The sequence below is a fragment of the Amia ocellicauda genome, chromosome 23 (genome assembly GCF_036373705.1).
Source record: "Amia ocellicauda isolate fAmiCal2 chromosome 23, fAmiCal2.hap1, whole genome shotgun sequence".
NCBI lineage: Eukaryota > Metazoa > Chordata > Actinopteri > Amiiformes > Amiidae > Amia > Amia ocellicauda.
This window is the reverse complement of record NC_089872.1, coordinates 17,420,686-17,445,201: the sequence shown is the minus strand read 5'-3', so window position 1 is coordinate 17,445,201 and position 24,516 is coordinate 17,420,686. Positions and strand designations below refer to the sequence as shown.

Sequence of the window (24,516 nt, the reverse complement as noted above, 5' to 3'; positions counted from 1 at the left end):
CATAAAATCATAATTAACAAAGTGTGTTTCATAGAGACGTCTGAAGTGCCCACGAAGCAGAGCTAACAACCGTTCTGCAGTGCATCAAGAATAGCATTTCACAAAGGCTATTTCACTGCTATTTTAGATTGTCAAAAACGTTACTGTTACTTGCGATGTCTGAAGCTAATTGTTTTCCCCCAGGATATAGAAAGCAGTTATATTGTAAAGCACACTCATCTTCTAGTTGAGAGAAAAAAGACAAATGAAGACAGATGTTCAGTTTAGGGATAATATCAAAGCCACATTTATTGATGTATTTTCTGATGCCAGGCGACACTCCAAACAATAAAGTGTTTTTCCCCACCCACCCAGAAATGGTCCTTTTCACAGCTGGAGATGATTCTTAACAAAGAAACATTGAAATATATATATAATCCAAATCACATATATCCCTTAATACATTTACAGCACTCTTTTTTATTATTTTTTTATTTTGGCTCAATACAATCATTTTAGTCAAGACAAAAATAAATTAAATTGGATATGCTTTAGTGTTGCGTGTCCCTTAATTTACAGTGATGACTTGCATGAGTTTGTGAAGATACACTGTGTTATGAAACTATCGGATAAATACACTTCATTTCATTTTAAAAAGAGCATCCTTAAAACAATTTTGTTGATTCCATTACTTCCCAATGTAATCAGTGTCATGTAAAACAACATTTTCATTGAAAAGTTTGACATAGGTGCTAAAATAATAATGTTGTACTCATTAGATGCTGAAATGAGTTTAGCAAATATTACTTTTGCGTAATAGTTTTATTAGATTTTTCCATGGGTTTCCCTTCCATTCGGTCGGCTTTAAACGTCAAATATTGATGCAGTTCGTGTTTCATTAAAATCTTTGAATGTAGTCTGTTCTTGGAATGGGGCCAGTTTGACTTATCACTGTGAGCTTTATCAGCAGATGTTGCTAAGCTACTGGACTCTTGAGGGCAGGTTCAGAGCAGTTGCAGGCATTTCCAGTCCACTCCGCTCCATTGAGACAAGTCATTCCCTGAATTCTTGGTGAGAAAACCCAAATTCTATTAATAAATGTCTTTCCTTACTCTGACGACTAATTCTGAAATGTCTCTATCTTAAAAAAGGCATCAAGGAATAGCTGTCACTCATACTAAGCTCTCACAAATCAGTCTGACCTGGAAATCCAAGAGACCCCTGATGATTCTGCCTCCATGTGCTCCTTTCTTTTTTTTTTTTCACATGGCGCTAAAGCTTGACATGTTTTGGAAACTGTGGTCGACAACATGGCTTTACAGTACTTATGGAAACCTAAGCATTTCAGAACTGAAGTTTTTCTTTGAAAACATACAAAGTTAAAATAGCCACGTTTCCATGGTCCTTAAAGTAAAGTATTTTAGATTGGGATTTAATGTTTACGATATTTTCACAATGTACCAAAAAACATACAACTTCTAATGTTAAAAAGAAAAAGGAATACAAAAATGTGACAATTTTGCATGTACAGTTGTAAGTTCGTAAAGAAAAGGCTGTACAGGACTGTACCATATTTACAATGTCGTCTTCGCTGTGGAGAATTCAATCCATTGACATGTGCTTACGTCTGTGAAATACCTTTGCCTTCCTTGGCATAAAAGGAACCATTCGGTAAGCAGAATCAGGCATGCTTTAATCGATGGGAATTATAAGAGCGTTGCATTCTAAACAACACAAGTCCTAAATGACTTACAGCACTATTGCTGCATGTCTGGTATACTTTACTTCTGCATTCCAGGCATGTGTTGTGCATACTTGAAAACTGGACTGTGTTTAAGTCACATGAAAGCTGGAGATCCACGTATTTTATCATCTTATTGTCGACTTGACATTCAGTTGGGCTCCGGCAATCAGAGAGCAATTTGATAACCTCAAATGAATATAGCAATCTGTGAATTCCAGTTTTAGCAACTTCCTTCAGCAGCTGTTCATTGTCCTGAACCTGGGCCAAGAAAACAATGGAGAATGTTTGACACAAATCTACTGTGTTCACAACAGGACAGATCAGAGAAACAGGTCTGATTGTGGATTAAGATTGACGCAGATTTAGTTTTCTCTGTCGTTAAACTGAACCCAAGAATGAGGGCCATTTTTTGAGTATTCGCTGTTGCTCCAGGAAACTGAATTACAATTGAGTCCTAATATAAGTGCATTGAAAACAGATGCATGAAACCTGTGGTTGCACAGAAATGCTGCCGCTAAACAACATAGGCATGCTTCTCGGAGTGATTCCTTAAAGGCCTACCATATGAGAAGTCAATCTCCTCCAACCATATTGAGTTGAACATTTTGTACACAAACATTGAACTGAAAATAAAATTAACACTAACTGCCTTTGCCTGTACAATATAGACATAACCGCAGTGAAGCTTTTCTGTTCCCCGGCTCCTCCTCTGTCCCAAATGTAACCCTGGTCCGCCATCTTGATTGTGCCCCACAATGCAAAAATATTCACATTTGTGTCATTGCGGGAGCTCACAGTTTCTGCCACTTGTGTCCCTGGTATTTTCTTGCTTGGCATTGGAAAACTATAAGTGGTTGTTCTTCGAAAGGTAGGCTATGAGCGCCACAGCGACCCCGACATAAATGCCAGTTCCGATGGTGATGGACAACACGGCCAGGAACAGAGCCCGTCTGGAACTGGAGCTGGCCTGGTGGAAGTCTCCTTTAGCCACGGCCTTGTTAGTCTGAAAGGGCAAAAAAAACAACAGTCAGGCTATAACATCCACCGATGCCTTGTTTAGTTTCATATCTCCATTGCGGTGACATTTTCATTCAGTCCGGACGGCGGTTTCTCCCCGAATACGGTTGTAGGGGGTTAAAACTGTCTACACAATATGGAATGGAATGGTGTCATAAATAATGGAGATTCGATGACTCAGTTCTCGTAAGGGATCTGGCTGCCTTTGAAGTTCAGAAATGCTTATTCAAAGCACTTAGATTTAGGACAGATATTTTACAAAATTAATTTATGTTTCAGCAGTATGGTATTGGATTTTTCTTCCCCTGCAGACTGCTTGCTGCATACGGGTCTGTGCTTCATTTTATGGAATTGGTGGTTTAACTTGATTACTGATACGTGCATCAGTCTTTAATCTCCAGAAAAGGCATGCATCTACATCAAATCTCCTCTGCAGCGAACATGAGAAAAGCAATATCCATCCGATGCGAATCATTGCCGTTTCATTCAATCATGTATTTATTTATATTTTATAATTTAGTGATCCCTGCCAAGTTAATCACTGACCGAAAAGTGAATGATACAGTTGTCTTCTTCAGTTGTCTTTTATCAGCGCCTAATGTGTCCCTGTGGAGGGTGAGGGGGGAAATAAAGTAAAGCGCGCTGCTGAAAATTGCAGAAAGAGTGTTTTGCAGGGATTTGCAATGGGAGAAGTATTGGCAGAAAAGATGAATAAGAAATCCGGGGCGGCTGCTGCTGTTGCCTGCAAAATTTATGACCTTGAAACACTTCTTGTTTTCTAATACTGCTTTCTGAAGGCTGAAAAACCAAGCCATTTCATCAGCCTGGTATTCAGAAGGCTTTTTGTAATTTACTCAGGACACTGAAGTAAATATATCCAATGATAATTTAGGTATCCAAATATTTAAAGGAGGAACTGTCAGTGCACATTAGAAACCTAATGGGAATTAGCGTAAAGGTGAAAATAAAACAAGGCTGAAAACAACAGACCTGGTGGGAAGCTAAGATATGGGGCAGTGTGTTTTGCCTGAGAGGAAATCTTTACACAATAAACGAGTCTGCACTGTAGTCCTATTACTTTCAAATTTGTCACCAAGTATGAGAACCAGTGGACATGTGGAGGATATATGTATCTATACCTATCACTGTTTTAAGAAAACTCACAATAGGTGATAATTTTTTTAAGGTATGATGCAGTATTGAGAGGTAAAATCTCATTCAGAGAGCATGGCACTAGCTGGCTGTTATCCAGACTGAAGCAGCACTGAAATCTGTTATAGGACACGTCCATTTACAAAACGCAGGGAGAGCCGCACGCCATTCAACAGTTACACATCACACAATCCTGCTTAGTGTGCTACAAGCTAAAGTGCTGAAATCCTTTAAAGCATACAATACACCATCTGATTTTCACACACACACACACACACACACACACACACACACACACACACACACACACACACACACACTAAATACTTTATGTAACAGTCATCTTAATGAGAATAAAAATAAACAAATAAGCAAAATGCCTACAGGAGTTATATCTATTTATAATATCTTTATCTATTTATATTTATAAATATGTGTGTGTATATATAGTACAGTGGCTGTAAGAAGTATTCACCCCGCATGAACTTGCATAAAAAAATGTTGTTTCAACCTGACATTTCCCCCCTTTGTTTTCCACAACCTACTCAACACTTAGAAGAGGCAAGAGAAAAAAAAATGTTTTGGTAAGAGAAATATTCACCCCCCGAGTCAATAATTTGTAGCATCACCTTTGGCAGCAATTACAACTGTGAACCTTTTGAAGTACATTGAGGGAAAAAAGTATTTGATCCCCTGCTGATTTTGTACGTTTGCCCACTGACAAAGAAATGATCAGTCTATAATTTTAATGGTAGGTGTATTTTAACAGTGAGAGACAGAATAACAACAAAAAAATCCAGAAAAACGCATTTCAAAAAACCTTATTGTGCTTCTTCTTGAGCCACTCCTTTGTTGCCTTGGCTGTGTGTTTTGGGTCATTGTCATGCTGCAATACCCATCCACGACCCATTTTCAATGCCCTGGCTGAGGGAAGGAGATTCTCACCCAAGATTTGACGGTACATGGCCCCGTCCATCATCCCTTTGATGCGGTACAGTTGTCCTGTCCCCTTAGCAGAAAAACACCCCCAAAGCATAATGTTTCCACCTCCATGTTTGATGGTGGGGATGGTGTTCTTGGGGTCATTCCTCCTCCTCCAAACACGGCGAGTTGAGTTGATGCCAAAGAGCTTGATTTTGGTCTCATCTGACCACAACACTTTCACCCAGTTCTCCTCTGAATCATTCAGATGTTGGCAAACTTCAGACGGGCCTGTACATGTGCTTTCTTGAGCAGGGGGACCTTGCGGGCGCTGCAGGATTTCAGTCCTTCACGGCGTAGTGTGTTACCAATTGTTTTCTTGGTGACTATGGTCCCAGCTGCCTTGAGATCATTAACAAGATCCTCCCGTGTAGTTCTGGGCTGATTCCTCACCGTTCTCATGATCATTGAAACTCCACGAGGTGAGATCTTGCATGGAGCCCCAGACCAAGGGAGACTGACAGTTATTTTGTGTTTCTTCCATTTGCGAATAATCGCACCAACTGTTGTCACCTTCTCACCAAGCTGCTTGGCGATGGTCTTGTAGCCCATTCCAGCCTTGTGTAGGTCTACAATCTTGTCCCTGACATTTTTGGACAGCTCTTTGGTCTTGGCCATGGTGGAGAGTTTGGAATCTGATTGATTGATTGCTTCTGTGGACAGGTGTCTTTTATACAGGTAACGAGCTGAGATTAGGAGCACTTTATAGGTCCTTTAAGAGAGTGCTCCTAATCTCAGCTTGCTACCTGTATAAAAGACACCTGGGAGCCAGAAATCTTGCTGATTGATAGGGGATCAGATACTTTTTTCCCTCATTAACATGCAAATCAATTTATAACTTTTTTGAAATGCGTTTTTCTGGATTTTTTTGTTGTTATTCTGTCTCTCACTGTTAAAATACACCTACCATTAAAATTATAGACTGATCATTTCTTTGTCAGTGGGCAAACGTACAAAATCAGCAGGGGATCAAATACTTTTTTCCCTCACTGTAAGTCTCTATAAGGTTTGTACATCTGGATTGTCTAATGTTTGCCCATTCTTCATGGTAAGACTGTTCAAGTCGTGTCACGTTCGATGGGGATTGTTGGTGGACAGTAATCTTCAAGTCTTGCCACAGATTCTCAATCAGATTCAAGTCCAGGCTATGACTGGGTTACTCAAGGACATTCATTTTATTGTTTTTAAGCCACCCAATTGTTGCTTTGGCTGTGTGCTTGGGGTCATTGTCTTGCTGAAAGGTGAATCTTATCTTGGGCTTTTTCAGAAATAGCCACTATTTCATACAGGCCAGATTTATGGAGTGACTGAACCATTTATTGCCACAAGGACAGTTTCTCCCATCTCAGCCATGGAGTGGTGTAGGTCTTTCAGAGTTGTCATTGGCCTTGTGGTGGCTTCTCTGACCAATGCCCTTGTCTGTATATAGGTATATGTGATTGGGGATAGACGATTGAACATTGAAAGTGTATAGTCCATTTGTTCATACTTTTGGAAGCCTGTGAAGAAGGGGTTATAATCAAAACTAATACTGGTTGTATTCAAGACACTATACACAACCCCTGATGTCTTTTGTAAATGCAGTCTGTTGCTTGAAATCTATTACTCTGTTACTGTGTAATGTGACATTACATATTTGTAGCTAGATGACGGCCAGAGAAGGAACGCTTGAAGCATATTGCATTTCCAAGCTGCATTTGCTCGAAATTACTTGGTACGGCGGAGGGCCAGCGAAGGTTGAATTAATTTTGAAATTCCGTCCTGCAGTGACAATTTTATTTGTAAATGTACGCCACAGTGTTTGGCACTGAGTGGCAAGCAGCAGGGAAATACCTAGTGACACTAATAATCCCAGAAGAAATTCAGATTTCACTTATGCAGATTAATTCAATTATTCAGAGGGGACGAGACGATGTCTTGTAAAGTGGAAATAAAATTAAACCATGGGTCCCCTCAAATCCCATTTGACGGATGTTATGTGTGCATTAACCGAAATAAGAGTCAGAAGGAACAGTAGGTAATGGCAATATCTGTTGAAAAGCAATAAAAGTATTGGCAGTGTTTTCTTTTGCAGCATGCCACTTTTCCACCCTTGGTTTTCATGCAAGCTGCATACACATTATGCAGCATGGGGGAACGCATTGCAGAGAGCAGCATTTAGCCTGGTGTTGTGGCCAATTCTCGAACTGCCTTGCAGGGCTACTTGATTGCATGTCTCTCTTTTTCTTCCTCTATTTTGACAACATCGCCGTAACTTAGTTAGCCAATGAACGGTAATGGTGTCAGAACTGATTTATTCATAAGCACAGCTGACGCTGGCCTCCGGTTAATCAGCGAAGTGGGAGGAGGCCAGATTAAAAATGGTGCCATAAAAACAGATTAGAACGTGGAGAGCAGTTGGTCGATATAAAATATAAATTGAAATAAAAACTAGGCCCAGCAAAACAGTGCCCTGGCATTGTGGAAAGTGTGGTGAGAGAAGCTCAGAACATGAGCAAAATAAATTTAATAACGTCTTCTGCCGACACAGAGTGCAGATGTGAGAAAGGGGTATTATCCAGTACAGCATATGCTAAGGCTGTAAGCAAAACAAGGTTATTTAGTCAGGGTTAATTGCTTACAATGTGCTTGCAGTCGGCGTGTCATTCAGCACGAGAAACTGCTCTTTATTTTCACATTATCATTTCCTCCTGAAGCACGTACAAACCTCAGGCTGCCAGCCAGTAATCGGAAGCCTGCAAGCCAATGTCAGAATCGAATGAATCCGTTCACTTTATTTAAAAATGGTCTTGTACTAGCTGACTTCAATAAACGAATTAAAGGAAAACGTACCCAAGGTTTGATAATACAGGGAATGATCCCTGTATAGAGTGCTTTTGAAAGGGGTGTCTGCATTCAGGACACACAGGGATGTTCATTTGGGGTTTTTGTCAGTTTACAGAGTTGCCCTTTTTGAGAACACTATATTAAACTCACTGTTATTTTGAAACCACAATATTTCAATCATGTCTTTTGTCTATAAGACAGGGTATTTGTTCTAAGAAGGTACCGTGTGTGAAATGTTCCTGAAGACTGCTTTGGAAAACTGTTAGGATTGTCATGCATTATATCCCTTGTATTACTGTGTCTAATTCCACAAAAGGATGGATACAGTTAAGGATTTAAAGATAGAAGAGAGCTTGTCATAAAGTGCTCAAGTTTGCTCCCATTTCTTTGAAGTTTTCAAAGGCTGTATACTTAATCAAAGTCAAAATTGATCTCTTCCATTATAGTGGCTAATAGTCAAAAGAAGGAAAACATTTTGAAGAATTACATAATCTTACATTTCACTAATATATAAAAAGCATAATTCTTGCATTAAAGGCGAGGGATCAAGCTGAAATACAGAACTAATTTAAATAATCGTGAATGATTTGCAGCAGAGTCCTGTTTTTTTATTTTTTATAAACAACATTTTTCACTATAGTTGTATAATATAATCAGGGGAAATTACCGTGTGAATGTAAGAGATTGAGGTATACACACAGGATTATTGATCGACTTACTTACTGACGACGATTTAAGCACAGAAAATATTAAGAGCATTAATCTGTGCAAACATACCAGAAGTTGCATCAATTTTTTTCAGCTTTTGTTAATTCTATTTTCATTTATATTTACTCCCCAGGTTGGGTTAACCACAGAAAAAAATATTTTTGTAAAAATGCAAATGGTGTAATGCAAATTGAAACAATCATTATTTCCAGATGACATTTTGATGACTACATAATAAGTACTACCTTTAAACAGGATTAATCTTTGCTGGATGTCATTATTTCATAAAGGAGATCCCACGTTAAACCCTTTTGCAAGCACACAGATCAATACCAGATAAGCACTGACTGCCAAATCATGTTATGTTGTACTAGAAAGCATTTCAATTCCCTGGGTTTCTTTACTGATGACAGCTGTGCCCTGTAGGTACGACTCACAGCCCAGAGTGAGAATGATCTTGCCCAGGAAACTGTATTTGAACAGTTCAGAAATCGTATGTTTTTCTTTATAATCTCTTCCTGGCTTTAAGCCTGGCCAGCAAGCTTCAACAATTGCTGAAGAATTAGGGAAGTGAAGAATTAAATCCTGCTGTGTAAGAAAACAAAACAACCAACAAAAGAATCTGTTCTGCTGCAAAAAAAAATGAAGAAAAGGAAAGTGAGTTTTTTTTCAAGAGACAGGCTGCATATTGCCAAATTAACTTCAATTAGAAGTCGCACTGCGTGGATGTGATACGGCAATTAACTGTAATCAGTTGCTGTCAACTCTATCAGATTCTTTGTAGAGTTTTCCTAATTTGATACTGCTTTATTTTGTATCTCATCTGGCTGGGATATGCCTGCTACGAATCTTGTCACTTCATTTCATTAGCACGACTAATCCAGGGTACTTGACCTCACAGGGGGCTTGACACCTGCATCCATCTTCCACTTCTGACGCTGCGCAGGACGGAGGGGGTGTGAACGAACCCACGAGGCGGAACCGAATACAGACCCGGCCCTGGGAGCTCGACCACGGCCTCGCCTGCAGGATTTATGAGTGCAAGCAGGCAGCAAAAGAAATTAAACACCGCGCTGACATCCTGCAGCTGAGGCAATAGGCACTAAACTAGGATTTCATGGCCATCCGAAAAACAGCAAACAACAGAAGCAGGCTGGGAAATCGAAGCTGGCCATGGCGGTTGATATGCAGGGGAAAGTAAAGCAGAAAGCGTGCCAAATCTGAAGTGTTTCTGTGCTGACCTACACTGAGAGACCCCGGGGCAATGTTCACAGCCCCTGTAGATTTAACGTCAGCGAGGTCTTTTCCAGAGGATGAGCCTGTCAAGTTAAAGCACAGACGCCTTTTCTCCTTTCACACGACATTCGAGATGCGTATGGTCGATCGGCAGCGGCTCTGTCAAGCCACTTTTCTGTAGGAGGCTGACAAACCCTCTTCAGCCAACTAGAGTCAAGAGCAAAGAGCTGGAGTAAAAGATTTACTGAAGGGAATTGTAAAGGCATTCATAGGCTAGAATCTGGGAAATCGTTTGGTATTATACTGATTATGAGACTCCTCTATATAATATGAAGAATTATCAACAATTTATAGCAAATGTAGTTTTTAGACATAATAAAAAAATAAGTATTTTGATTTGTTTTTGTTTTTCCTAAAGTATTAATTAACTTGTAAAGAATGCAAACTTTGTTATAAATTTATCTTTTTGTGCTGACTGGTTCATTTCGCTCTGCAGTTAGTGTATTAATGTATGCCAACCCAATTAATGACAATAAAAATGAAGCCAATTGAGGCTCTGCTAAGATCATATTTCATGCATTAGTTTGGAATAATCTAGTCAAAACCTGCCTGTATTCTTATGATGGTAACTGGTAGATAAAGGGGAGGTTATTAAACATGAGTGTACTGTATATAGTATATACTGTTGATAAGCTGTAAAATTCAGGAAGGTTATTCACTGCATTTCATTATTCTGCCATTGTGTTATTTTGGTCGTTAACATTCTTCTGCTGAAGCTGGTGTTTCAGTTACTGTATTGACAAAATACACAGCAAATTAATGAAAAAGGGTTAAAACATCCTTTTAATGGACAGAATGTGCTGAATATACCACAGAAGAGGACCAGATATATCCACTTGAAACTTAAGATGTTAGACTACTCAAAATACAAAGAAAATAACAATCGCAATTTCATTTTCTCACATTTTTTTCTTTCCCACTTACAACCTGTCGTTTATGAATCTGTAACAAAAAAATACGTCCTTAAAACCATACATTACTGGTACCTGAATCCCCCCAAATAACTATATTCAAGGCCACAACTGATAACTATAAGAAAGCAAAATAAATATATTTATCATAACAACAGATGAATGGAAATCATAATCATTTAAAGAAAAAACTGTTTTACAGAATATCTTCATTGCCTTGGGAGATGGCTTGTTTTACAGATTATACTGCTGCCCACGCCTGCACACTTCCTAGCCAAAATATTGTGTAAAGAGCTTACCCTGTGTCAGCACTAAAAGCAGGGAATCAGATTGCACACACTGGCTTATCGCAAGCAAACTGTTGCTGTTCAGTTCCTCCACATGGTGAAATAGTGAGTTTTATTGTTAAAACGTGAAAACTCACTTTAAAGTATTTGAAGAAATTGAAGAATATTAAGTGTAAAAGCATCACAGCTGGGTTTTCCACACTCCACTCTGCAGAGCATAGATCTGTGTTTAATTACTGGTCTCTGTGTGGCAAACAATGTAGTTCTTATGATGCCTAATGACACTTAACATCCTGCAGAGCACTGTACTTCAGCTGACTGTAGTCAATAGTTATGCTGTATGTGTCTGAAATTGAAATTTCTTCATACTTGTGGATGTTTAATATATATCTATGTAGTTTAAAATCAGCCCATTTTAGTGGGAAAATTGATAAATCTGCAAGTTAATTGTTAAATTGCATTTGTTTCTCTGTCATTAATCATTGTGACTGCAATACATTTATTACCATTAAATAACTACGCCTGGCCTAATGTTTAATTTGATTAATCTGTTAGGGTACATAGAGCAATAGAAAGACTGAGAGAGAGAGAGAGAGAGAGAGAGAGAGAGAGAGAGAGAGAGAGAGAGAGAGAGAGAGAGAATGCATGAACATTTTGTTCGGGACTTACTGAAAGTTCACAAATAACTTAAATTACCCTGATATCAGCTAGCTGTAGTTCATTATCGGTGCAGCAGCATTAAATATGCATGCTTCATAACCACTCGAGTCCATTAACACGAATGCTCTACAAATGTACCCTAGAAATTTTATGAACAGAGGGTGTTCAAGGATAGGTGAGAGGAATTTTATAATGTCCCCAGTCAGCCACAAATGAGTGTTTACTTGTACTGAATCCTGCAGTGAAAGTGGTAGAGCTGGTATCATATCCCATTTTAGAGGGTCCCGTGCCATTCATCCATCCACAGCGTTCTCCCGACCTGTGTACAAGCGTGCCGTGGTTATTTAGTGTTTTGTTTATTCCCTCAGAGCATCGGGCATTGTTTACCACGAGCAAGCAATTGTCAAACAGGAGAAGATAAAGCTGTATGTGTTAAAATCCCATCTGTGCCGAACTCGAGCCATCAGGCGTCTGTAATGCGTTTTTTTTAGCATCTGCAGTAAATGTGCTTTTGGGCGGGGTTTGATTTACTCTCAAACACTCCTCACAGCATGGCCAGACACTGTTTACCTAGGGTCACCTACAAGGTAACAGTGAAATACAAGTCAATTTTATTTCAAGCCATTTTCTTTCACCACATTGTCCTGAATCACAGTGTATTGATTGCTTCTAGTCTTTGCAAAGAGAAAATTAATTGGAAAATCCACACTGGACAAAATGGCCAACCACAGAACCAATTAAAATCAGTGTGACCTTGCAAGCTGCTATTAATATGTAGAGAATTCAGCTGAATGGCGCTAAAAGACCGTTGCTCTGTATATTACCCTAGTGTAGTGTTTCCCTAGAACAAAGATACTCCCAAGTCATGTCAAACATTAGCATCTATAAAGCAATTGACTGTTAATAGCCCTGGGAACTCGTCAGACTACCCCATCCCTCTGAGGTTTTGAATGCTGTCCATGCTGTCCTTAGAGTTTTGATGTGTTTAAGCTTAACCATTTAAAAATGACATGATATCGAATTAGTGGTGTTGCGACTGCGCATTGAAATTGTTCACTTCCCTCAGTGAGAAGCCTTAACCGCACACATAAAGAGTGTAGGAATGTGGTCATTCAAACACATACCACACTACTGCAGACATGCCCTTTGGTGAGTCTGATTGAACTAAAATCTAGGTCAAATAACAGCCTTTATTAAGATTAAATAAAATCAAATTCATTAAAATGACACATGGCTTCAACTGACATACTAACATACATTCTACTTTAAATATGCAACGGCCGCTCTGACCTTTTTGAATATTATTCTGAAATACCACTTTTTTTTACATCAGCCCACCCCTCAGATGCATGGGGTCAGTGTTAATTAGTTAATTAGAAATATTAAGTAAATATTGTCTTCATACAGTACATGAGTACATCTTATTAAAAAATACTGCTAGCAGGTATGAGATTTAGACAATTGTTCCTCCTCAATTTCTTTCATTTAGGGCTTTGTGATATTTTGTGGTGGCATTTTTTGTGCTAAAAAGTAAATAAACTGTAACATCTACTTTTGAAGATGAAATCTCTTTCTCTGTGCCTGAGGGGGGATATTTTAAAGGGGTCTGTGACCATGAATGAAAACCCACTGAAAGCAACTAATTAAAGTCTCAACCAGCTGCTTTGTGAACACCGTTTGCCATTTGATTCGCAGGACAACAAAGCAGGGTTATGAAGCACGTAATCCTCACTTTGCAAATCACAATAATTAAAATTTTAATTAAAAGGGATACATTATAAGGATTCCTAATCATACATTATTTAAAAAAAAAATCTTAATTCACCTGCAGCTTTTAAAATTAAATGTGTCACTCGCCCTTTGGCCGTTCGTTTTGTTTCAGCCTAATGATGCACATCACTGGAGCCTTTGATTGTTATAAAACTTAATTCCTGCTTGGCAAGGAAGAAGTACAGTCTTAATTCGGTCTTTCTGTCATTAATAATAGTTTTGTCATAGTTTATTTGTTTTTTGACCTCTCTAATTTGTATTGTACAGTCTGAAAATAAAATTATTATGAATTCATATTGTTTTCAGCAGTTTTATTTTTAGTTGGAAATTAATCCTGTTTAAGCATTGCTACCCACAAACATTTCCAAGTGTATCTGTCATATTTAAAAAATATACATTTGTGATTCTGATTGTGGCCTGTATTGTATGTTAATAATGCATCATACAAACTGTTCATTAAAATAAGAACAAACAATAAATAAATGATAGCAGGAATTGCCTGCAACTGAATTTACCTCAGGTAGCATTAGCCAGTTTTTTCTTTCTTTCCCATTTTTTATTTGAACACACAAGGAGGCAGGGAATACAAATATTCCTCCAAAACAGATTAATTCAGACGAGTCTCCAAAGAATATTGCTTCTTTTAAGATTAATACATCGAGCAAGAGCCCATGTGTTAAAGCTGAGTGGCAGTTTTGTGTGTGAGCCTTATGGAACAGTAATCTTGTGTTGCTACATAGATAAAATGGTGTAGACTGTGTTAAGGGATTTCTAAATTGATTTCAGTGTGGGTAGAAGCTGTACTGAAACCCAGCTGCATTTTAAATCCAGTGCCAGTAAGGTGTAGGTGTGCAGTCGTGATGTACGGCAGCACCACTACCTGAGTAGGTATCACAGAATGGCGGTGAGACGCTTTTCTACCAACCTCGAGAGTTTTAAATCATGTCGATGTCTTGAAACACACACAAACACACATACCTACAACGCAAAGCAAAAATCGAAAGAAAAACACAAAACATATTCCGTACAGGTTTCCCTGTCATGAAGAATGTCAAACGTGAACGATGAAAGATGACAAAAACTACTTTTACAAGTATAGTGAGTAATTTAATAAGTAATAAGGGTTACTATTTTAAACCCAACCTGATAGGAATTAGGTTGGGAGCTCAATAGAAAGTTCCCCAAACCAAAAGCAGTATTATGTGGAGTTTTAACAAAACTAATAATGACACGCCTGCCTCACAAAAAATCTGCAAAGCGCACCAAAATAACATGGATATTCCTCATGCAATCTTGTTTATTTTGAGGGCATATGCTTGACAATTTCCTCCAATGCAAGCTCGCCGATCGGTTACCTCACACTGAAAACCGCCATTCAAACATGTTGAGGTTGTGCAAGCGGGGAACCTGCAAAGTAGAAACACAGCCAGCACGTGTCCTCACCGTGTCCGTCAATCTGATGCAAATTTCCAACAGTAAAAACACAGAGCCGATGTCTAATTGCTACGTGTTGTATGTTTCAATGACTCGGGCCTCCTTAAAATGTTGGCCACGTATGTCAGTCATCATCAGCTTTCACCCGCCATGACCTGCATTAAGCCACACTTGGGCTTACAGCTGGGGCTTTTTCTGCAAGCGTCGCCATTCACAAGACATCCTTGAGGTTTGGACAGCCGCTGTGATCAATGCAGCCACATTCATTTACCCATAGTGCAGATAACAGCGTTTTTACATTTCAGTACAGCCGCACTGTTCTCCAATAATCAGATCATCCGGTGAAATGTGTTCAAATAAAATGACTGCACTGTGCGCTGAAGTCTATAGCTAAATACAGCTTAATAGAAATCATCATAAGAGGGAGAGCTACACACTGCAGGGCCCTTATCTGAGTTTAAAGATACTGCATAAATGGGATGTGGAAATGAGTTGGCTAACTTCACGGATAGCCGGTCGCATTTGCATACGCGGGACCAGTGGAAAATGTGCATGGATTTCGAGTGCATGCATGGAGTTAAGTTTCTCTTACCTCGTGCGATAAATAAAAAGCAGCGATCCCCAGAGGCCAGAAACAGCACAGCATCGAGAAGACGCTCAGTCCCAGATGATCTCTCGGGGGCATCATGAGAAAATTGTCCTCACTTTCCGTGTCACTTGAATAATCGCTCTGCAAAGCAAATGAAACACGTCGACGTTATTAGCAGATTAGTGGGGGCGATTTGCTAAACCTCGCCAATTTTCAGCTGAGAACCCACATTTTTCAGCATTTGGATCCCCATGCGTCTTTCTGTACCTTTTCTGCGGTGAGGGCCTGTTCACACTAGTACACAGCTGTAAATTAAGAGGCCCCACTTGCTGCTGATCTGGTTGTCAATGAGCGCATTGACTTGGCACCTCGTTTTTTCAGTTATTTACACATTTCAGATTGGATTGGAACTTGGAGTTACTATTTGACCTTGATCTGTTTTCCCCAGCGCATGTTTTGTTCCCAAAATAGGTATTCACTCAACAGGCAACCTTCCTCAAAACGATAGAGACATTTCCTCTAAGCAAAATGCACTTGATTAGGTCAGTTTCACTGCAGGAAAGAAAATCCTGAAAGGTCTTTGCTCGGGGTCAAGGTGACACATTGTGTGAGTATTTATGTTTGCCTGCCACGGCCTAGAGCAAGGGAAGAAGCCGACACACTCTGAGGTTCATTTGATTATTCATGGGGCAGAGTAATAAATGCACATCAGGTGACTATAGTCATGCCAAGGGGGGTTATACCAGTGCATGATGCATCTACAATACCTGTGAAACAACAAACCTCAGAGTTTCACTGTTTTGTCCATGTTGCTTCCCCTCCTCTGCAATATTTCCCGAATCCTCTTACTATAAAGGCTCTAAATTCAATGAAACCTTGAGTTATTTCTCACTTCAGTAAGCTGGATAATTACCTTTGGACATAACAGCATGGCGTTTCTTCGTTTCAATTTCTCTGAGTGTAACTAGACTATGAAATCTGGACTTAATTATTTTGCCGAGGATGTAACAAAAGATGTAAAATATCGGTATCAATACGATGTCCTAATGCAGCACACGAACGAACAAGTCTCAGTCAGCTCGGCCCAATTCTTTGTTTTGTGCCCAATATTTGTTTTCCATTCCAGAGCTCTCCAAAAAAATCTGTATAATCTGAGATTTCCATTGAGTTCCATAAGGGGCACAGGGCTGAGGGGGGATGTGTAGGCTAGGCATGGCAGACTTTTGTTTGTGTGTGTAAATTAGACTTACCAGGCATGTTAGACCCCTCTGGTTCTACTTTTCAATTGCCAGTTTTTACTGTTCAGCGATCAAAGCTGACATTTTTGCGATGATGTCATGCAAACCAGCAGAGCTCTAGTGCCAGTCAGGCATTGGGCAGGATGCCTATTTGATAACAGCCAATCCTACAAATGCAGAGCCAATCAGGTGGATCCCCCTCATTGACTCCACCCCCATCCAGATGGCAGTGACTGTTGGTATGAAAGGGCTCAGCGTGGAATCAGAGTCCCAATTCCCCCGGACGAACCACATGTCCACACAGCTTGTAGCTCAAGCACAGAGGAGCCAGTAAATACAATACATTCATCTGAGAGGCAAAAATGAATAAAGTGGTTCGAGAGAGGGGAACTGATAGGAATTAAACAATGGCTTTCGGCAGTGGAAATTGCAGAGGCGTCATGTGCAATCGATCTCGAGGGGAATCTGTGCACAGTAGTGGACAGACTCGAGATGATGTCCACACACTAAACAGCACATTGTATTCTCCTATCCCAAGTTATTATTTGTAAGTCCTAGCATTGTTTTAAAATTGATATTCAGCATCAGAGTTATCTTGACTTCTGATGACATGCCATTAATGGAATCTGTCAAAAAAGGCTTGAAATACTGGTTGTTATGTTCAAGGTAATACAAAGTGATTGGTAATTTCATTGTTGAAATAAAAGAAAGAGGGTTGAGTGGTTTATGTATAAAAGGTTATTGATGAGATTCTTTGCGTACATGATGAGAATTCAGTATGTGTTTATCGTGTAATAGTCATGTCTGAGATACACTTTCATGCACCACTATCTTGCAGACATTTGAAAAGTGTTGCAGTTTGTCATGTCTGTGAGTAATTTGTTCAGGAGATAAACTAAGAATTTTTAAAATTTGAAAGGCCCCTAAGCTAACAGATATATAAAAAAATGTGTAGGAGTCAGCAATTACCTAAATGTTCACCAAAAAAAATGAACACTTCCAAGCTATGTCCTTCATTCCAGTGACATGTCTGCCATTTTACAATTTGCGAACCACTAGTGGCTGGCGGTTTAACCCAGACCTTATTCAAAAGATTTATAGAGATTAATATACTCAGTATTTGCCATAAATTCAGAAACTAGTTGGGTGATTGTTTACAGAGAAACCAAAGCGTGTGCAAGTACCCAGATCTAGCATTTGCACCGGTGTAGAAATGCTGTGAGTCAGACACAACAGAAGCTCCTTAATTTAAAAAAATAATCAAGTAAACTGGGGCAAGCGGGGACATCCTAAGGGAGCACTGTGAAATTAGACAAGCAACGAGATATTGTTTTAATAACCTTAATGTTTGGAGCCAGTTAAAAGCTTCAAAGTGAAGATCTAATAGAATATGCTAATGGAGATACATGCCATATAAAACATATTTTTAATTGCTTGCATTATGGTTTTGATTATCGCAGTGCTCAGCTTCATGGGAGTGTTGCCATTTATATCTTCTCTGATGCTGTAACATGGAAACTGAGACGACCCATTTCCTTCACACTACATGAAAAACCTTTGATCCTGTGACACGATTCTGTAGACTGTATCGTGCATGTAGTTTATATTACGAGTCCAGTAAGGTAAAAACTCTGACTGCCAGAATTTGTAACATCTCAAGAGAACAGGTTTTTTCCACCCATCTGGCCAGGCAGGCCAGATTTAATTGGTCTTGCCGAGGACGTTATTCTGATTGTACTACCAAGAGCAGCCATACATCGGCATACAAACTGCATGCTGAGCCACGTTGAGATGGTCCCCATTGACAAAGCTAATGAGATATGGCTTGTTGCTGGAATAATCATTTCAAAAGGTTGGGCTTGGAAATGAAGGTTGTGAATGAAAGGTTGTGAACGATTCCTGTAGTACAAGAGTGCAGAATGGGACACTGAAAGAGACTTGTCCCTGAAGTGAGATGTGGGAAAAGTGAGGCTTAAGTAGACTGCTTGATTAAGGACTAGTTAACAGAGTGGATGACCTTTTATGTCACAATCATGCATTTGTCTTTTGGAGGTATTTGTTTTAGAATTGCAAGGCTTTTAAACCTTTGAATTCTGAAATAGGTTTTCTTTAAGATTTATCTTGGCTTTATAATGGATGTCTGAAGTCATAGTTGAGCACAGAAAATTGAAAAATGTAATACGGGCAAGCTAGTCTAGAAGCTATTATCCCAATCCTGTTACAAGCCAGCGCACTTCCCTTGACCTTTCATTTACTTTAAATGAAATGCCATTGTAATGCTTGAGAAATATATAATGATCTAGGCAGATCTTACATTGTGCAGAAATGTTTAGGAATAGAGAACGGCATTAGAAAGCCTGATTGATATGGGTTGTTCAGTGTTGTCTTTGTGACTTGCTTTCCACAAAATTATTGTATCAGATGTCAAAATGTCTGCTTAAAGGCAGAAGGATTAAAGTACATTTCAACCTAACAAGACTATGCTGGTTAAAATGTAGTCAGCGTAGACTCAAATTGAGACATTGCTTCACAACTTCCTTATTTAATTTTGTAGAATGACTCAAAAAAAGAAATACATCTTTATTACTTAAAAACTCATTTTGGACAATAATCATACCCAACCAGCTTCCATGCTACCAAGATTGATACCTAGGGCACAGTCAACTTACACTTATGTCAGTCTTGGTTATCCCTATTTGGTGTTATCTAATATTTTGAAATCAAATCTTGATTCAAAACTGATACGGTATTGACCATCCAGCTCTGGGTGGTAAAACTATTAAAATAACTACAGTAGTGTGCTTGCATCAAAGACCAGTTAAAGTATCTGACCAGATTTGTTGTGAAATAAAAATAAATGGCACCCACCTCTAGTTCTTGAAACTCATCATCGTCGTCAACATCGACATCATATGAGAGTGTTTGTATTTTGGCATCTTCGGCAGAGAGGTCCAAAAACTTTCCGTCGGCGAACACTAGGCCATCTTTGGTGGGGGACAGGTCTTCAATGAAGGTGGTCTCACAGCAATCTGTGCCCATGCTCTCGCTCCACGACTTCAGCATGTTCTCCGAGTACAGGATGATATTGGGCCGATAGTGGGAATCTATGGCTTGCGGAAGAGTACTGGGGTTGAGAAGCTGTGGGGTTGGGCTGTTCTTGCTGTTCTCCACAGAGTTCTGCGGCGGGAGGTTGACGACCACATGGCCCTGGTACTGAGGGGCGGAGTACACTGACACTAGCCCATCCTTGGTTTCCACCATGAGGTTCCGAGTGTTTATGAGCCCATTCCTCTTCCCTGATTCTGGGCCGTTTTTGTGAATGGGGACGTTGTTCTCTTCCGCTTGTCCCTCCATTCTGGTATCCTTTGGGACGCTCTTCATAAATCCCTTCTGGAAGGCATTTGCCTGGAGACAACACAACCAATAGTTGCTTAAGGTCAGGGAATAAAATCTAATCATTATACTACCTAGTGTTATCAGTTGGCAAATTCAACAGCACACCCTATACAGACGAACCAGATATATCTATTATTATTACAGTATTTTCAGTACAGTGGAGAACTGTGCTTTCCAGCCAGGATGGGTTAAAGTTTGATGCGAGGAAAGAAAGCTGATTTGGTCAAACAGCTGCCTCTTCGGTTCAGGTCATGTCGCTTCAATTATGTGTGACAAGCACATTGCATTGATGTTATGTATTTATTTGACGGTGGTAAAAAATGAGGGCTTGTTAGATGGACAGTCCCTGTTTACCCACCAAGTATTCTACACATACCTTAATCACAGTACCACAATGAAACCACATTGAGCAATCCAAACGCAGCTGGTGTTTTAAAGCCTTGTGTTTATGTTGTGTTCAGCCCATTGAGGTACAATGTATCTATTGAGTCCTAATACGTGTTACCTGCTGCAACTTCAGTATTATTCTTAATCACATTAACATGCATTTCAAATAATGAAAGTAGAATACTAAAATGTCCATACAAAAGTTTATATTTGCATCAAGTTTCTGTAAATCCCATGTTGTCGTGATTCTCCAATGTGACAGTTCATCCTAAATAGGTAAAGTGTTTTGTTTTTGTTTTTAAGCCTGTATGTTCCATGAAAGGTTAAAGTCAGTCCGTGATTATACTTTGGCATGAAAATGAGGAGCTAAGAATATATTCCTTTAAGTGTAAAAATATCATGTTTGAGTTCCTAAGAGTTCAAAGCCAACATTTGCTCTTAGCTGAATGCTCTTTGGTGGTAAATAAAACCTACACTTTATAGCTTCACGTATGCGGCACATTAAATTAGGAGTGAGTCACCGAAACCCCTTCAAAACAACAAGGGGTGTGTTGTGTCTATTCACTTACCTATTCTGTTCATAGATTTGTATGCCTTTGTTTCTACAGCCACGAACAGTATGCAAACGAGCCCCTGCATGAGCAATAGATGTCAAAGACATTGATTCCATTCAGTGTACAATTGCATTATCTATAAGCTTAGTTACAAGTTTGGAATGCAAAAAAGGAATTCTTGCAAAGCTCAGCAGTAAATCGGAGGCAATGAGAAATGGTCATTGCAGTCGACACAGAAACAAGCCCTTACTCTAATGGTTGTCCTGTCAGCTGTGCCCTGCAATTGTTCTCCATGGAAAAATTCTACAAACAAAACCATCTTTAGTGTTTGCCCAATTAGACTCCTTTCTGGCAAGTATCTTGATTTTATTGTGGTTATAACCTTTGCATTTTTCTTATTCCAAAGGGCTGCATTTAAAAAACATATTTGACAAGATAAATATGGATCGATATCTTAAGGAGTTTGAATCACCCTCTATTCAATTCCCAACTTCTTTAGACACCACTCGTTGTAGCACTTCCTGGGTTTGCATTCTTATTATTTGCATGCATTGGTATTTCTTTATTTTAGATAAAACACAAGGTTCTGGGGATTAAACTGAGTTACAACAACATGCAGCATTAATTTGGCATATGGATGGCAATCACAATACAAAACATTGCTGAGGTAAAGCTGCATCTGAAGGTTATTTAGCATTTATATGGAGTATTTTTATGTGACCTGGAATTGAACCTTGTTAGTAAGTTAATTTTTACAAAACGGAAGATTCAATGAATGCGCTCTCTGATAAAGTAACATGTTAGTTTATTATTTTGCAAAATGGAGAAACGGGTCTGAAACAAAGGCACTTTGAAGATTTGTTTTTGTTTTTAAACGATCACTGGATCTCCAAAACATGGCCTTGTAAATCTTCTTCATGTACAAAAAGGACAAACTGCAAATATACAACTCATTTTCTATACATCTGACATTTAAGAACTTCTGTGATGAAATTAAAACATTCCGAAACATCCTACCATATTGAGCATCCTAATTAATTATTTGTTCAATGAAATGGTAGAAGGGAAGCTGGCCATGGTGTATCAGTTTTAAACATTAATGGCTCATGCTGAAACATCTGTGTTATTTGCAAATGAAAAGAAACACTGACACACACTTCTGCTTTAGTATCTTTTAGCGTCAGACTGCATCAGTGTGCATACATACACAGCAATCTCAACAGAAAAATGCCTCAACTGAAAAGAGTTTGTTTTGTGTGTCTTTTCCAGCATTTGATGTTTACTGCATCATTGAGTTCTTTGTGTCTGACAGTGTTGTTATGCAAAGGGCAATCACTGTCAAAGAATAGATTTGCGTCCCCATGGGACTAAAACAATTTAAATCCTAGGGACTCTTCTTAAGACAAATAAAAGAAATCAATTTGCCCTGTGTACCCCAGATTTCTCCCACTTAATGCTATTAACATATTACTAAGTCAAAGGCATTTTCATGCATTTAAAACCTTAATTGAGTATTCCAAGAGCTTTTAAAAGCTTAAGACAGGATTTACCCTCCTTTCGAAGATAAAGGAGGAAAAATATGTTTCTTAGCTTTCAACAGTTTCTATTCTGGGCTTTGCATTTACATTTTGTGTTGCAGCTTTTTATATCCAATTTCATTGTTAATCTTTGGTGTTTATCTCGGTGTGAACCATCTGAGGACATCTTCCGCATCAAAGGTGAAATGGCATACAAACAAAGTGATCAACAAAGATTTTTCCAGCTTTTAGATTTTGTCAGTGTCTGCTCATTCCTGATAAGAGAATATACTATACAGGAGTTGAACATGGGTGTAGGGAAGACAAGATAAACCAAGATCCATTTTGCGAAAGTGACAAACATCAGAAACACATGTAAAAATGCATACATGAACAAAAAGCTGAACGGGGAGACCCCCATTTCCGCTATTGGTGAAATCTTGCTGATATGTATGAGTAACAGTGACAAAAAGCAACACCAACAACCACAAAAAAACAACAACAAATAACTGCACTGCATCAAATATTAGGATCTCTAAACCCTCTAGCTTGCAGAAATATTTGAATGCTTTTTATATAGGCCAAGTCTTCGACCCACTTTAATAGATAAGTCAATTATAGCTTAAAAACAATGGTTTATGTACTGTAATACACTGAACCCGTGGGAGCACACAGCTATATGCAAGATAATGAAATGTAGGGAGATTGACACATTGGGTTGCAGACCCATGACTGCTGCAAAAACTGAGCATACAAAGAACTAATACAGACTTCCATCCCTGTATTTACATCGTGACACTGTCAGCTGCTGAGAGTTTGAGTATATTCCAATTAGGCCATCTCCTATCAGGAAAACACTGCTGTCACATCTATGAAGCAGTGTATCATAGACACAAACTTTGCACATGTTCTGCTGGAGGAATTCTGTTCAATTGCTTCTTGCATGCCATGAATACTGCCCCGTTTGTGTGTGATTGTTAAAATTAAAATAGAAAAAGATAGAGGTGTCAAAGTATGTTACAGATTATCATCTCCACACATTTTCAGTTACAATAGTTTCTCATCAGATTCAAAGAAGGAACTTCAGAGTTTAATTGATAAACAACATTTTAAGAAAATACTATAATGTAGTGACTATTAACAATTAAGTATTCAGATCGTATTCATCTCAGTTTCACAAACTGACTACATCAATTCTCTGTTATTCTGAATGAATCTTTTTAAATAGATACAATCCAACATAAGGACCCGTCTAAGTATGAACACTTTCCTCAGAGGGATTGAATTCACATTTTCCTTTCCACAAAAGACAGCAATGTCAGAACAAACACTACCTACAGCACAACAATGCATTTTCCAACACAAACTGAGCAACTCATTCTGCAAAACCGCATGCAGGAGCTGTCCATGGTACTTTGTTTCCCAGTGGCTCTTGGTAAGGACGGAACTGATTTGTCACAGTCGTTATATTTGCCCATGCAATGTCAAATACCCGTGAAAAGGGTAACACGCATTCAAGACAAACACTACCTATTGGATAACTTCCAACAACAGAAATACTTTAACAGGATGCCAGTGTAGAGGTTATGAAATACTGATGTCATCTTGGTGCATGCAGTCAAGCAGTTTGCTGTACAAGTTCGTGATCAGACTATGAACACGTTCACACTTACCTTCCAAGGTGAAAGAGCCCGATGCCTTTGGTTTTATTCCCTGTGCCAAACATGAGCAAAGCCCCTGAATCCGACACCAGCGCTGCTTCTCTGCTAATGTGCACAGCAGGCAGATCCTAACTGTCCAGTTTATATAACATGTGGGCAGCGCAGAGAGGCGTCCCAGAGTTACAGCAAAGTGTCCGGCAAATGGTCCCCAGCTGTGACTTCTGCACACGTCCGATATCTGAATACATGAAAATGAAACAAATCAGCACATTGCTTCAAGTAAGTTGTTGCCTGTTTTGGACTGAATTATTGTATCTGGTATGCAGTTATCTATTTACTTATTGTTATTATTGTTATTGTTTGGTATGCAAGGATTCAAACAGGGATGGAGCAGTCTTGTAGAAGCGGA

At 39.1% G+C, this 24,516-nt stretch overlaps 1 protein-coding gene across 1 annotated transcript; it reads right to left on the bottom strand.

Annotated features, from left to right (window-relative positions):
* Positions 1 to 257: 257 nt before the first annotated feature.
* Positions 258 to 24,516, bottom strand: syndig1 (synapse differentiation inducing 1). The gene is made up of 4 exons (XM_066697030.1): positions 24,120 to 24,516; positions 19,461 to 19,997; positions 15,358 to 15,495; positions 258 to 2,726 (listed from the first exon to the last, which is right to left on the bottom strand). Exons 2-4 carry the CDS (start codon positions 19,971 to 19,973, stop codon positions 2,568 to 2,570), a joined length of 810 nt encoding a protein of 269 aa, XP_066553127.1. The 5' UTR covers positions 19,974 to 19,997; positions 24,120 to 24,516; the 3' UTR covers positions 258 to 2,567.